General features: G+C 46.1%; 1 protein-coding gene across 4 annotated transcripts in view; it reads right to left on the reverse strand.

Annotated features, from left to right (window-relative positions):
- Positions 1–15658, reverse strand: part of Ddc (dopa decarboxylase) — an 80970-nt gene that overhangs the window by 48737 nt on the left and 16575 nt on the right. For 2 of the 4 annotated variants that reach the window (XM_052734524.1, XM_052734523.1), the window contains exons 3-6: positions 15292–15405; positions 12178–12297; positions 4721–4855; positions 3473–3616 (exon numbers count right to left, since the gene is read on the reverse strand). In XM_052734524.1, coding sequence (XP_052590484.1) covers positions 3473–3616; positions 4721–4855; positions 12178–12297; positions 15292–15405 — 513 coding nt within the window. The remainder of the gene's footprint in view (positions 1–3472; positions 3617–4720; positions 4856–12177; positions 12298–15291; positions 15406–15658) is intronic. The other 2 variants (XM_052734525.1, XM_052734526.1) reach the window with 2 other exon arrangements.

The raw sequence follows: 15658 nt of genomic DNA on the forward strand, positions 1-15658 counted from the left end.
GGTGCTGGGAATTGAACTCAGGACTTCTGGAAGAGCAGTCAGTGCTCTTAACCTCTGAGCCATCTCTCCAGCCCTAATGGGGTTTTTGTCTTTTGAATGTTTGCCAAAAATCAGGGGGCTGTAGGTGCCATGTTACCTAGAAATTTAATCCTTATTTCACACCCTGCAAAAAGATCAATTCTAAATGCACCAAAGACCTTAATGCTGTACCCAAAATATCTAGAGGGGACAATAGGAAACACAGTTCAGGATATAGACTCAGGTGTGGATTTCTCTACGGGACCCTAGCTGTCCAGGAAATAAGGCCAACTATCAACAAGCTGGATAGCATGAAATTAAAAAGATTCTACGCTTACCTGGACATTGAGTGAAGGAGCAACATAGAGGAGGACAGAAAATCTTTGCCAGTTATGCATCTGACAAAGGATCAGTGTCTAGGATGTAGGATAAGGGGCTATGAACCCTAAACATCAAGAAAACAAACAACTCAATTAAAAATGGGCTAAACATGGAACAGAGAGTTCTCCAATGAAGAAACATTCTTAGCCATCAGGGAAATGCAAATTAAAACTACTTTGGTATTTCATCTTACCCCATTTCCCATGGCCAAAATAAATAAATGACAACAGATACTTTGGAGAACGTGAGAAAAGGGGAACACTACTCACTGTCGGTGGGAGTGCAAACTGCCACAGTCACAGTGGAAATCAGCAAGAGATCTGGACTGTCAGAAGTGAAAAGTGGAGAGGTAGAACTGCCTTGTGACCCGGCTATTACCATCCCAGGGCATACGCCTAAAGGACTCTCTCTATCCTACTACAGAGATAATCGCTCGTCCGTTTTCATTGCTGCTGTATTCACAACTGCGAGGAAATGTCTCCCATAGTTGGGGCCTTGCAGCAACCTTCAAATATGTGTGTTTACCTTGGAGTACTTAGAGAAGCCAGGAAAGTAGAAACTGACTACTGTGGGGGAGAGGGAGAAATAGAGAGCTTAAAGATAAGAGGATAGTAGAATACGGTGAATGTGGATAGGAGAATAATGGGGCAGGAAGAATTACATGGGGAGAGAAGTGGGGGTGTAGTGTGAAGCAGGGACTTGGGGAGGGATAATTTGACACTGAGAGTGTTTTAAAAAATCCACATGGGTGCCAGGCCATGGTGGCGCACACCTTTAATCCCAGCACTCGGGAGGCAGAGCCAGGCGGATCTCTGTGAGTTCGAGGCCAGCCTGGTGTACAGAGCAAGATCCAGGACAGGCACCAAAACTACACAGAGAAACCCTGTCTTAAAAAACAAAAACAGCTGGATCAACAACAGAGAGGGAGAACAAGGAATAGGAGACCATGGTAAATAAAGACCACATGAGAATAGGAAGAAGCAAAGTGCTAGAGAGGCCCACAGAAATCCACAAAGATACCCCCACAACAGACTGCTGGCAGTGGTCGAGAGACAGCCCGAACTGACCTACTCTGGTGATGGGATGGCCAAACACCCTAATTGTTGTGCTAGAAACCTCATCCAACTACTGAGGAATCTGGATGCAGAGATCCATGACTAGGCCCCGGGTGGATCTCTGGGAGTCCAATTAGCGAGAATGAGGAGGGTTTATATGAGCGAGAATTGTTGAGACCAAGGTTGGATAAAGCACAGGGACAAATAGCCAAATGAATGGAAACACATGAACTATGAACCAATGGCTGAGGGGTCCCCACTGGATCAGGCCCTCTGAACGGATGAGACAGTTGATTGGCTTGATCTGTTTGGGAGGCACCCAGGCAGTGGGACCAGATCTTGTGTTCATTGCATGAGTTGGCTGTTTGAAACCTGGGGCCTATGCAGGATTGTTTGGCTCGGCCTGGGAGGAGGGGACTAGACCTACCTGGACTGAGTCTACCAGGTTGACCTCAGTCTGTGGGGAAGGCTTTGCCCTGGAGGAGATGGGAATGGGGGGGGGGGGGTTGGGGGGTAGGTGAGGGGGACGGGAGGGGGGAGAACAAGGGAATCCGTGGCTGATATGTAGAACTGAATTGTATTGCAAAATAAATTAATAAAAAAAAAAAAAAAACAAAACAAAAAAAATCCACTTAGAAGGATACTATCTCATAAACTTACTAAAAGTAATAATAATAGAAGAGTTTGGGTGTAGGCACCCTATACAAGGGGTTAAGGCTACTCCAAGAAACCCTGGGTTCCATCCCCAGCACTGAAAAATAAAAGGGAAAAAAGGGATTCTCAAAAACTTTCTCAAACCCAGATGCACACTAGAATCTTGCTGTTAAATATGACCTATTCCTGATTCTACCCATAGACATGCTTCCAAAATTATCCTGGAGTCAACATTCCTAAAGCTCCCTTGATAAAACTGTGTAGCCAGACAGAATACCCATAGAGCCACAGTAATGACACTCCAATTGCTTCAAACATGACATATTAGTCCCAGGCAGAACATACTGCTGTGGCTACGTCAGAAACATGACAAGTCTCAAACTCCAGGTGCATCCCCCATTAGAATGCATATCTAGGCACAAAAGAACCAGCATGCCATTTGGCTAGTTGTTTTACATGGGAGGGATAATTCATTGTTTGCTCACAACAAAAGAACCTTCTGAGTATCTGCTGAGAGCAACAAACCCAGGCAGTAAAGCCTACAGTGGTTATTTTTTTAATTATAATTTCATTAATTTTATTCTTTGAGACTATCACACATGTATATAATACATTCTGGTTACTTTCACACCCCCATTCTCTCCAATCTCCTTTCTTCTCCTGACACTCCCCCTTAGAAGTCTGTTCTTTACGTTCGATGTTGTTTTGTTTTGTCTTGTGACCCACACTGATTTTGATGATGGCTGACTGTGTGACTATAAGCTTTGGAGCATCCTTTGGAGTGTGAGGTGCTCACCTGTGGGTATATGTGTATCTTAGCTTCTTTCTGTTTCTGTGATAGACCACCATGACTAAGGCACAGAAGGAAGAGTTTATCTGAGCTTACTGTTGCAGAAGCTTAGTGTCCAAAATGGCAGCGTGACAGCATGCAGCAGACATAGTAGCCGTGGCAGGAATGTAAGAATTCACATCTTGAGCTTCAAGCATGAGGCAGAGAGAGTGAACTGGAAATACTTAACATTTTTCTTTTTCTCAAAGCTCACTCCTAGTGAAAGGCACCACCAAAACTCTGTGTCACCAAGTGTTCAAATGCCTGGAGTGAGGAGGTAATTTCTCTTTCAAGTCACTACAACAAGTGAAGACAATGACTACCTCTTCCCAGAACACACGCACGCATGCACGCACACACACACACACACACACACACACACACACACACACACGTCTCCTTCAAGTCACTACAACAAGTGAAGACAATGACTACCTCTTCCCAGAACACACGCACGCATGCGCGCACGAACGCCTCAAACTCTACCTAGACCCACGCAGAACCCACTGCCATCTGCAACACGCATTGAACTTACAAAGAATGGAATCAGGCCAGCTGCTTTGTCTTGCTCCAGGGCCTTCTGAAGAGCAGAAGCTCTCATGGAGTAGTTGCCATCTGAAGGGATTGTTTTTAACTTTACTCCACCAATTAATCCAGCTCTTTCTACAGAGCAGTGTGCCTGCAAGGAAAACAGGTAGGGTTGAGTCTGTGAGGGTGTGTTCCCATGGCTCCTGAGGCACTGGCAGTGCAGAGCTCCTGGCCTGGGCTCTTGATGCCCCGTGAAGGGGGCAGAGTTGATTTCTTCTCCTCCTCCTTTATGAACTCACCTCTTTCCTGGACTTGTTTCCCTCCGGGAATCTTGCTTTTCAATCTAAGGAATCAAATACTCCCGGAGTGAAGTGTTGGCTCTCAATTGATTAAGGTTTTCATTCATTTGTGTGACTTTAAATACATATGGAGTTAAATATATAGCAACATGTACACCAAAGGTGACAGGGTTGTATAATAAAAGAATATGCGGGGTAGTGGTGGCCGATGCATTTAATCCCAGCACTTGGGAAGCCGAGTTTGGGTCCAGCTTGAACTACAGAGTGAGTTCCCAGCACTTGGGAAGCCGAGTTTGAGTTGAGACTGAACTACAGAGTGAGTTCCAGAACAGCCAGGGCTGCACAAAGAAACTCTGCTTTGAAAAAGAAAACAAACAACAAAAAAGAATATACAACTAACAGGATTAAAATGAAGAAAAAGGAACAATATAAAATAGTTAATCACCAAGTCAAGTAAATAAAATAAGTGAGCTAAAACTACTCAATTTCTATTTGCAGGGTTTTATGAGCAGTATAATGAACTCCAAGTCAGTCCTTTCAAGCCACAAGCTGGACTGAGTGGTCACAGCAAGCATGGTGCTTTTTATCCCTTTTGCTAATAGAAAAAAAAAATAGGCTTTGAGAATGTACATGATTTACAAAGCTGGGATTTGGCACCAGGTTGGAGCCTCACTTCCAATTTTTCCACAGTGGAGCTTTAAAGGCAAGCCACAGGGGCACAGTGCAATTCCACACTACAGAAATGGGAAGCAGCCAGTTGTGGGGGCTCTCAGCATGTGTATTTCATTTCTGACTAGATCTCTCAAGCTCCCAGGATAGAATAAGAAGTTCCCCCCCTCATGATCCCTGGGGAACTGCTTTTGGATTTGACATGATGCTAACTGTTCTTGGATTCAGCTCTGGGGTGGGTGAGGGGTAAGGGGGTGTTGGGCCAATGCCCACCCCAGCACACTAACCTGATCGGATGTGTAAGCGACCAGCTTTTCCATGATGGCAGCTTGTGTCAACTCAGGGGAGGCTGCCTGCAGCTGGCGGGTCACTTTGGTCCGAGCAGCCAGTAGGGCCACCAAGGTAGCTTCGCTGGCACTCCCCTGAATCCAAGAGAAAAAGGCCAAAGGAAATTTGAAATGCTGCAAAGGAATCCCTGCCCAAACTGTTGGAAGACATAGTAGTGTGTCCATAGTTTCCTTTAAAAGTGGAGCCAGAAGTTGCAAAATTCACTCATTTTTGCAGCTAACATCTGCAGGGGCTGGTTTAGCTCTTGTAATTAGTTTGACATTGCTTTATCCATATTATGTCCCAGTGAGCTAACATTCTGATCCTGTAGCATATACAAGACTCTGCAGGTGTTCTCTCATGGGTTCTTTAGGCCTGGTCTGGGACACACTGTCTCCACTTCCATCAGAGGAAGAGACTGATCCAGGGCACCCTGCCCAATCCCTGTTCTGTGTTCCTATGCATGTGGACAGAACAATTTGTATTTGCTTATAACATAGGAATGCATTTTCCTTGACACACGGAGGTGGACTTGGACGGTTTCTCCCAATCCTCAATGTAACAGAGCTGAATTGTGCTCGCTCGCCTGCTTCCTGCACTCGACATATTGAAGCCCTAGGCCCCAGCATCTCAGAATGAGAAATAAGACCTTTAAAACCAGTCATGGTGTACACTACATGATGCACACACATGTAGTCTTGACACTAAGGAGGCTGAGGCCTGGGGATAACTGTGAGTTCAAGGCTAACCCGGGTACATAACAAGTACCAATCCAGCTAGGGCTACAGTGTGAGATTGTCTCAAAATACCTGTAAGAAAAGGGAGGAAGCAAGGAAGTTAGGAGGAAGTAAGGAGGGAGGAAGGGACAGAGGGGATCTTTAAAGTAATAATTAAATCTTTAGGGTAAACCGTAATCCAATCTGACTGCTGTCCTGAGAATCAGCAACTAGCCAGGAGACATGACATACACAAAGTTGAGACCCTGAGAATACAGAAGTGAGAAGACAGTACGGAAAAATTCCGAACTAAACATCAGAAGAAAACCAATCCTGCTGACACCTTGGTCTTGGCCTTCAGCCTCCAGGCCTCAGAGGCAATGAATGTGCTGTTTCTGCCATCTTTGCTCTGGGCTTTGCTGTGGCAGGCCTAGTGAACCAGCGCAAGAAATCTCAACCATTTATTTCAGCAAAGTAAAAAGGAATTGTACGCAACTCATCTTTCGAACTTGAGAGTGAGTGAGAGAAACAGCTTCCAGCGCCCACCGTGTTCTCATTTAATTTGTAAAATAACCCTGTTTTTAAAGCTTTTCATCTTCAGGTGGGCTCCGTAACATTCCCCGAATTTGCAGTAGGAGTTAGGCATGGTTAAAAGTGAAGCTCCTTCCGTCTTTCTTGGTACCTCCTAGCATTGGTGCTCAGCTTCCCTGGTAGACAAAACCCAGGAGAAACCCATCAGATTTTTGGCTGATTCTGAAAGTTTAGAAGAGCGTGGAATCTTTCACAGAAATGTCCAGTCCACTGAATTGTGTAGAAATGCAAATTTTTCTTACTGATATTTTATCTCCTGCATCAACCCTGATATCCCACTTCGATCTCCCACCCGCTGTTTTTAACCTGTTCTTTTGAATCAACTCCTACTCCCTGAGGAGTGAGGTGAGCTTTCCAGCTAGGCACGTGTATTCCTATTCCTGTAGCTGTACTGTATGAGTTCAAATAAACAGACAGACCACGGCCTTTGCCCAGCATCGGAGTGACTCACACATCTCCTTTCAGGCCTTACTTTCACAGCAGTTGTCTTTTGCGCAGGTTCAGACCATGTCAAGGAAGCCTGGCTGACGAGACTAGCAGCTATTTCAGGAAACTCAAGCCTTTGACGGCAGACAGGGCATCTCCCGCTTCTCCTGTGCATCCCATTATTTTTTTTTTCCCCTCCTGGCTTGCTTATTTCAGTCCTTCTGGCCACATTTTGTTTTTCAGGATCTACTAAAAAGTGGGTAGAAAAACTGGACGTAGTGGTGTACGACTTTAATCCCAGCACTTGGGAGGCAGAGGCAGTCGGATCTCTGTGCATTTGAGGCCAAGCTGGTCTACATAGTGAGTTCCAGGACAGCCAGAGCTACATAGACAGACCCTGTCTCAAAAAAAAAAACAAAAATGGGCTAGAAAAAATTCCACTCTTCAGAGCCCTGGACTCACTACGAGTTTGGTGGACACTGTCCATATTCTGAGAGAAAATTCTTTACTTTTGTCAACAAAAAAATAATTTAAGAAATAGCAAAAAAGTCCAGGGCGAAAAAAAATTCTCAACATTAAAGCGCTGAGCTTCAACATGCCATTACAGATCCGGTTTGGGCACACTTGAACATCAAGGTGAGTGGCTCTCTGTCTCTTTCTAGAAGTGGAGTTTGCCGAGGGAAGAAGAAAGAGAGGGCAATTGTTCTTTGTTAAGAGAGCAAGGACAGAGTGCAAGCTGGCCACTGTGCTTCGTGGCCGACAAGTGGGGAATTGAACAGACTCGAGCTAAGCCCACACACTTGCTGCTTCCTTTACCTGGACCCAGTTTTCCCCCCACGTCTTTGTGTGGCTAGCCCATGCCTTTGCTTCAGGCAGACAAAGGTTGCCATGGCGAGCCTGCTCTGAGGTGGGAGGGACCTTTGGGGAGAGTCGATGCTCAAGGCTGCTGATGCCCTGAGCCGAAAGGTCCTTTCATCTTCTAGGTTTTACAAATGTCACCTCACACAGGGTAAGAAATTGGCAGCTTTTCTTCCACAAGAGCTTTCAAACCCAATTAAGAGACCCATTTTGCAGGTCTCATTTGTCCGGCCTCACAATGATGGTGTGCCGCCGTTAGGCTCAGACACCCACTGCTGCGCCGATGCTAAGCTGTGATTACAGCTCTGAGGGGATCGATAAGGCAGGCTGCCTCACGGGCTGTCACTGGGCTCTGGGCTCTTTAAGGCCTCACAAATTACAGACAATCAGCCTCCTGAGCTGAAAAGGGCCAGCTCCCTGCAGCAAACACGTGAATGTCTGCTTTCCACCAACCCAAACTAAGTGGGTTGAGCTCACAAGGGCTTTGTTGAAGAGTGGTCTGGGAGATGTCAGAATTAGTCCTAAGCTAAGGCTGGGACTTCTGAAAATGAGATTGTCTTTAAAGATGGTTTAACCCGTGGGAGCATTCAAACCTCCACACACCATCACAAGCAAAGAGCCCGGGCAAGCCGGTGCTAACACTCAGCACCATCTTTTACACACTGCCTTTAATTAGTTTCTGCCACCGACTTGTATGAGCCTCAGTTTCTTTGTTATGAAAACTATGGTTGATAATGTAACAAATCCTCATAAGGATTTTGAGCCTGAAAATTGATTATATAAAGCACAATAAATAGGCTAAAACAGTTTCGTAGTCGTCATTCAATAAACTTAGCTACTTGTAAAATTCTTTGACAAGTACCAAACTAGAAGATTCAGCTTTGGATACTAAAGACTCAAAAATGAAATTGTTTTCACTGTGTGGCAAGTGACCCAGAAATGCTCTCCTCTGTGGTTCTGCTATGGTCTTGGTGGAATACAGATGCGTCACCTGGAGGAAGCTGATGGTCTTGGAAGACTGTTGCTTCTTATCCTGAAAGCTGTCCTCTGAAATCTTACAAGACTGAAAAAGTGCAATATGGCGTGAATATCTTGGGTGTTGCTTGTATAAATTGTGGCATATCATAAAAAATTGTACAGTAATAATATTCTCAAAGAATATTTGGACAAGAAGGGGACCAGTATGAGAGGAACAGGATAGGTGCTGGGGGAATGGGGTGGATAAAAATAAAGTCTAATAATGTGTATGGAAGTGCCATAATGAAGCCCATTGCTTTATTTTCTAATTTAAAATGTAAATTAAGAAGAAGTTTTAGCCAGGCGGTAGTGATGCACGCCTTTAATCCCAGCACTAGGGAAGCAGAGGCAGGTAAATCTCTGAGTTTGAGGCCAGCCTGGTCTACAGAGAGTTCCAGGATGGCCAGGGCTACACAGAGAAACTCTGTCTTGAAAACCAAAAAAAAAAAAAAAGGAAGAAATAGTTTTAAATGTTTGAAGGCCCGTGAGATGACTAGGTGACATGTTGCCCTACAAAAAAGGAAGAAATAGTTTTAAATGTTTGAAGGCCCGTGAGATGACTAGGTGACATGTTGCCCTACAAGTCTGGTGACCCACATGAAGACAGAAGGGAAAACTGACGTCACAAAGCTGTCCTCTGACCTCCCCATGAGAGTCACGGCTGAGTATCCACACACACCCAGCATACACACACAATGATAGCAGTATTAGAAATAACAACAAAAATACTATTAATATTAATGATAAACTAAATATTTAAATCGTGAAAATATAACAAAATAAAACATGATGCAGAAAATGTGTATGGATTGTATCACCTCAATTTACGTAACCCACAAATATAGAGATACTGGATAAGGCCTCGAGAGAATTATACTCTAAAATAGTTGCTGTTTTTTCCCATTTCTACAGTGAGTGCCCATTATCCATAAATACAGAGGGCACAATAATTTTTAAAAGTGAAAAAGTGTAATCAAAACTGACATTGAAGATAGTAAATTGGCAATGTGGAAAATTACAGTGATGCACAGAAAACCATGAGCAATTATTGAAAATACAGAGGAGAAAATGACCAAAAAAGCAAGCGTGGGGAGGGACTATTCAAAGAGAGAGAGAGAGAGAGAAATTGTGGAAAAAGTACTGAGTCTATGGAAATTTAAGCACCAGAGAAGTGTGTGGAAGTGGCCTACTCACTAACAGGGCAGAGAAAATGCCCCAAGGTAGACAGAAAGCTGGGTCATGAGGAGGGCTTACCAAATGCTAAGATCTCAGCAAAGGGTATGGAGTTACAGTGAAAGCTTGCTCTAGGGTCAGGCCTACTGTGAGGAGTGAGACACTTGCCCAGAAATAAATCGACCAGAATTCCAGGCCATGCCTCTGCAGACAGCTCTGCTGGCCTCTCAAGCCCTTACTGGCTGTCTCTTCTCTGGAAACTCTCACTTGACTGTCCTTGTCAAGGACGGCAAGCGTGTCCCTGGGAAACCAGGATTTCAGCATCAGAGCCTGGGGAAGCCACCAGGGATTCACCCCGCGAAAATGGCTCTGACTTCATGTTGGGGACTAGTGTGTGGCAGCCCCTTCTCTAGCTGGAGCAACACCTATACAGTGCCTTGTAGCCAAGGAGGTTTGGCTGTGCTGCATAACCTCTGAAAAGAAGAAAATGGTCCTGTAAAATTATATTGGGACTTCCCTAGAACATTCCTGCTGCCATTTTTAGAAATCTGGTTCACAGTACCCTTTTATGCTTCTGTTACAGTACAGTATAGATGTACATTTACTAGAATATATATTTTTAGATAGGGTCTCATGTGGACCAAGCTGGTGTGAATTCCCCGAGGATGACTATGAACTCCTGATTCTCCTGCCTGCATCTCTCAACTGTTGGAATTACAGGCAGTCCCAGCCCACTCAACTCTACTAGTTCATTTTTATCAGCTTCCTACTTAGTGACTTAGATATGACCAAGTGAGCTAACCAAAGAATGTAAAGCATGGTTTGATCACAGTACTGCTGGCCTGCCCACAGATCTCGGCATCAGAATGAACAAGAATTTACATTTCCTGGCCCATCGGAGCCTTGCTGTGTTTGACTCTCTACAGGCAGAGGCTAGGAACCAGCAAGTCCTTTTTCAGGGCTCTCTTGCAGACAGCATACAACACAGACCTCATCTCCCACCGCCAAGATGCCAGGCCTCTTTCCCAGACACTGAGATTGTTTACCTTTCAGGGGAAAAGGGACTCTGCTGATGTGATTAACATTAAGAGCCCTGACTTGGAAAGATTATCTTGGATTATCAGAGTGGACCCAATCCTATCACTCGGGTCCTTAAAGTGGAGACCCGATTTCACATCTGCAGTCAGAACATGACAGTCAGAGAAAGGTCAGTGAGATGGAACACAGCTGCTTCTGGAGATGGAGATGGGAGTTGCAGGCCAAGGAATTCCAGAGGGTTTTAGAAAACTTGAGGAGGTGGGGAAATGGATTTTCCCCTTGGGCTTCTAAGATGACAATCTCGATTTTAGCTCATTAAAACCTAAGTCAGACTTGCAGAACCATAGGAAAATAAATGTGTTTGAAGCCACTAAACTATGTGTAGCATCCTTAAGAAAAAGGTCACACATTGGAGGCGAAAACACACGGTCTTATCGAATAGTCTCAGGACTAGAAATTGAGGGCCTTGCTTCCTAGTTTAGTTTGGCCACACTAGACACGTGATCTTCCACCAAGGCATTCTCCTGTCAGCCCCAGTGTTCTCACCCATAAAATATGTGGAACCATCACTGCTTTACCTTATACTCGGAGATTCCGAGAAAACAATATGTATATTTAAATCCTTCTTTCTAAAGTTAACAGGACTTTCTCAGTATTGCAACCCTGAATCTGACATGAGAACAATACATAAGGAGAGCTGATGCGTTAATGTAGTTCATTGTTTGTGCTACTAAATGTTTTTTAAAGGCTCACATATGCTGGGACATGGTGGTACATTCTTTTAATACCGGCCCTTGGGATGGAAAAGCAGGTGGAGCTCTGAGCTCAAGACCAGCCTGCTGTACATAGTGAGAGTCAGGCCAGGGCTACACAGTCAGACCCTGTCTCAAAAAAAAAAAGAGGGGAGGACATGAATTCCAATCATTCACTCTGAAGATCCTGGTGGAATGGAAAATTCACCACGGCTGTCATTTGCATCTGTTGTACCCTCATGTAAGCCCTGCAGTTGTTCGAGTGAATACGGAGAATGAATTAAATGTATGCACAGACATAGCAGAAGCCTTAGGTAAGCTGTTGGCTCACCGACAAATAGCACATACAGCCAAGTAGCCCATACAGACGTTGAAGCATGGCCACAGCTGTCACTTGGGGTAAAGACAGGATCCTAGGGTGACAGCAAGATCTTAGGTTCTGGAATATGCAGATACAAGGTCTATAACTTCCTAGCTAGAAGCTGAGAGGAAAGTTACCAGTTGTTTTGTCCCCCAGTTTCTTCAGTGCTGTGAGGAGTAAATATGTCTGGAGAGTGCTTAGGCACGGTGGCCAGCAATGGATGCCCCAACAAAAATATTCGCTGCCCTCTGTGGGAGCCACTGATCTATCTAGCAGAAGGGCCTGTGGTGATAAATGCTTGCCCACAGCTCATGGGAAACAGCATCAGGATCTAAATCCAGATCCCGTCAACTCCAAGACCAGAGTTTCCCAGCTTTCCTTGTTCTCTGGAAGAAATCTTTGGGCACTGCTTTCTGTTTGCAGCTGTGGTTCTTTGTGGGGCCCACACTCCCAGAAGACTTCCTTCCCCACTTCCCCCACCTTACCTGGATCACTCCTCCCCCTTCCCCAGCTCTTCCAGCCAAAAAGGCCTCTGGCAGCTCCAGCATCTTCCCCAGCCAATCCATCATCACTGTCTCCAGCTCTGTGCACGCTGGGCTGGCAGCCTGCAGTGGGGGTGGGGTGGGGGAGGGAGAGTGAGGCACTTAAAGCCACGGGGCAGCTGGCCTCAGCACAAAAGGGTGACATGGGAAAGCATTGTTTCTTTGGTGACTTTTATTTGATCAATTTAACAAAAAGTTTACATTTTTTTTTTTTTGTCCCCCAAATCCACTCTTGGCAGGGAATTAATCCCTTGCTTGCTGTGTCTGGAGCATGTCTTCCCACATTCCTATGTTGAAACCTGAACCCACTAGGAGAGTATTGAGAGGTGGGGGCACATTACGGGTCAACCCGCCTGCGTGGCTCCTTTGGTCATGAACTGACGGGAAAATGGGTCGTCTCAGGAGTGGGCTAGATTGAAATGAGGAAGCTCACCCCAACGCTTGTCTGTTTTATGTATGCCTCCTGCCTGCTGCCTGCTGCAATCACACAGCACGCTTCGCTGCCAGAGGCCAGTAGCGTGTTCTTCACACCCTCAAGTAGACTTCTAATGTTTATAAAGGATTCAGTCGATGGTATTTTCTTCTCCCCCAGCAAAGGGATTGAGACAATGCTGTGTTCTCATTTCCCAGAGATCGGGAGGAGCCTTGGGGGTTAGCTCTGCCAAGAGGTCTGGAAGCAGGGCCTGGGCCTGGCAGCACTGATAGAACTTTACAAGGAGGACGCTTCTCTGCTCTTCCTCAACTCCTTCCAGATATGACACAGGAAGCCATGCTGGGTAGATCGCTACGAGCCCCTTCGGACTTACCTCACCATCCCCATCTCCTCTCCACGACAGAACAGTCCCTGGACACATCAACCTCCCCAGCCCCACCACACACACAGTCATGATTCTTTAGGAACTAATGCTGAAGCAAGGGCTCAGATACTGAGGAGTTTGGGGTCAACTCTGACTGAATCCCAGATTAAAATCCTCCAATCGCAGATGGGCCTCAAATACTTGAACTCAGTCTCAGACTTAGCTTCTTTCATCCAGATTGGGACAAGGAGACCCAGCATCAGCCTCTGTGAACCTTACTCCACCGTGTCTGCCTGCTTCGCGCACTGTGCACTTGAACAATGCAGAAAGGTCTACTGGTAGACCCTCTTCTATGGCCGTGAGTGAATTTTAGAGTGCAGAATTGAGTCAAGGAAATGGGCATTGGCTACTTTCATCCCCTAGGCAACACCAGACAAGCTACTCATCTTTTTGTTGTTGTTGTTTGTTTGTTTGTTTGTTTTTCCAAGACAGGGTTTCTCTGTGTAGTTTTGGTGCCTGTCTTGGAACTCGCTCTGTAGACCAGGCTGGCCTCCAACTCACAGAGACCTGCCTGCCTCTGCCTCCCAAGTGCTGGGATTAAAGGTGTGCACCACCACCGCCGCCCAGCCAAGCTACTCATCTTATGAAGTCTTTTAATTGCCCGGTGACTTGGCGTCTGGCCTCTCTTCTCTCATTGCACACAGAAGGAGACTGTATATTCTTAGGTCCAGGCAAAGGTGATTTGAGTTTCCAGCACAACCTGGTGTCCAGAGTGCTCTTGTAGATACCTGTGCATTCTGGCATCATGGCACATTGATGGCAAGAGGAACTGAGGACTCTCTCCCTGCTGGTCTGATGGTCATCCTCATCCTGGTGGGTTCTACTGCAGTCAGGCTAATCCTAACTCCAGGCATAGGAACCAGCATTCCCTGTTATGAACCACAGCTATCAAGTAATACAACCTCTGAAACAGGAAGGCAGACATTTCCTTATTCAAAACATAAAAGACCATTCTAGATGAGCAGATAAATCAGAGGTTGATGCTGGGTCTCCAGACAGACATGCAGGAGCAGCAGAACTATACCAGTGAATCCGGCCATTACAACATCTAATTAAAGAAAAGGGCACACTCAGCCTAGGCCAGGTCTGTCCCCAGGAGAAGGAGGTCCCAGTTGCCTGACAGAAGAGCAATGTCAACAGCAACAGTAGGGAGGTGTCCTTAGCTCTTCCCATGAGCTGTGACTCCCATGTGCTCAGCTCCTGAGGATCCCAGCTTGAAGAAAAGCAGGTGTCACGTGGTGAAGCAGCCAGCTCAACTGGTCTCGGCTGGCTTCTGAGAATTCCTAAGTTGTCCTCCCTGTCTATATCCCAGGTCCTCACTCAACACTAGTCAACCCGAGTGGGCTCCAAGGTACAGATAAGGGAGACATTCTGCATCTAGAGAGTCAAAGACAGTTCTAGGCTTTGGGGAACTCTTCATAGTGTGGGTAGCCCCAGAACCTGAGAGTCAATGACACCTGCTTAAAATCTCTCCTGAAACACACAGCTAGGACACAGAGAGGGGAGACCTAGGCCCCATGACTTCAGAGTAGGGAACTTTCCAAGTCTTTACTCCATGTAGGAAGAGACCTCACACAGGGAGGGATGGACTGCCTGGAGGCAGCCCTAAGCCTATTTCCAGACACTTTTGCTCTGCATACTTGCCCATCAGATAGGCTGGGCAGTAGCCTAGTGGGGGGCCGATGGAATGAGACAGGGTGGCAACATTCTCAGACTTCAGAGTGCGTAGCAATCTTCTGCTCTTAGGGGAATGCAGGATCCAGCTTTGGGCTGCAGAAGCTTCCCTGCCTTAGACTGGGATTTTGATTCAAATCAAGTGCTTATAAAAACAAAACAAAAAAACAGCCCTATGCAAGACCTCCTCTCCTCTCCTCTCCTCTCCTCCCCTCCCCTCCCCTCCCCTCCCCTCCCCTCCCCTCCCCTCCCCTCCCCTCCCCTCCCCTCTGCCCTCCCTTTCCTTCCCCTTCCTTCTTCCCCCTCTTTTCCTCTCTTTCTCCCCCTCCTTCTTCCTTCCTTCTCCCACTTTCCATTCAGAATTTCTCTTCCCTTAGAAACTCCCTCCCTGGAGCCCAGACTCTACTCTCTACAAAGCGGCCCTGCTACCTACAGATGACAGAGTCACCTGTTTCTGTCCAGTGTGTAAAGGGATCACCTCCCCATGCAGGAACAGACTCCACCACAGGGTCTTGGAGATACTCACCCAGGAGAAGCCAATGCAGCCGATAGCCCCACACAGCATGTCTGCAAGCATGGCTGGGTATGAGCTAGCCGTGGGGAAGTAAGCGAAGAAATAGGGGCTGTGCCAGTGTGTTACCTGTAGGGAGGTGGCACAGTTACTCTGGGGCAAAGGAGTCTGGCTGTACCTGAACAAGGCCATGAGTTCCTCTAGGATGCATGCAGAAGTCAACTTGGACCAAGTTTCTCAAATGCAATCATCCCACACTTTCTGATTTTTACCTCGTTGTCACTACAGTGAACAGACTCTCTGTTTTGTGCTTGAATGTTTTTGCTAGCCAAGAAGGAAATGCTGTTTTCATAAGATAATATGGAAAATCATCATAATTTGT

This window comes from Peromyscus californicus, unplaced genomic scaffold, assembly GCF_007827085.1.
Source record: "Peromyscus californicus insignis strain IS unplaced genomic scaffold, ASM782708v3 Scaffold_13__1_contigs__length_99412109, whole genome shotgun sequence".
Lineage (NCBI taxonomy): Eukaryota > Metazoa > Chordata > Mammalia > Rodentia > Cricetidae > Peromyscus > Peromyscus californicus.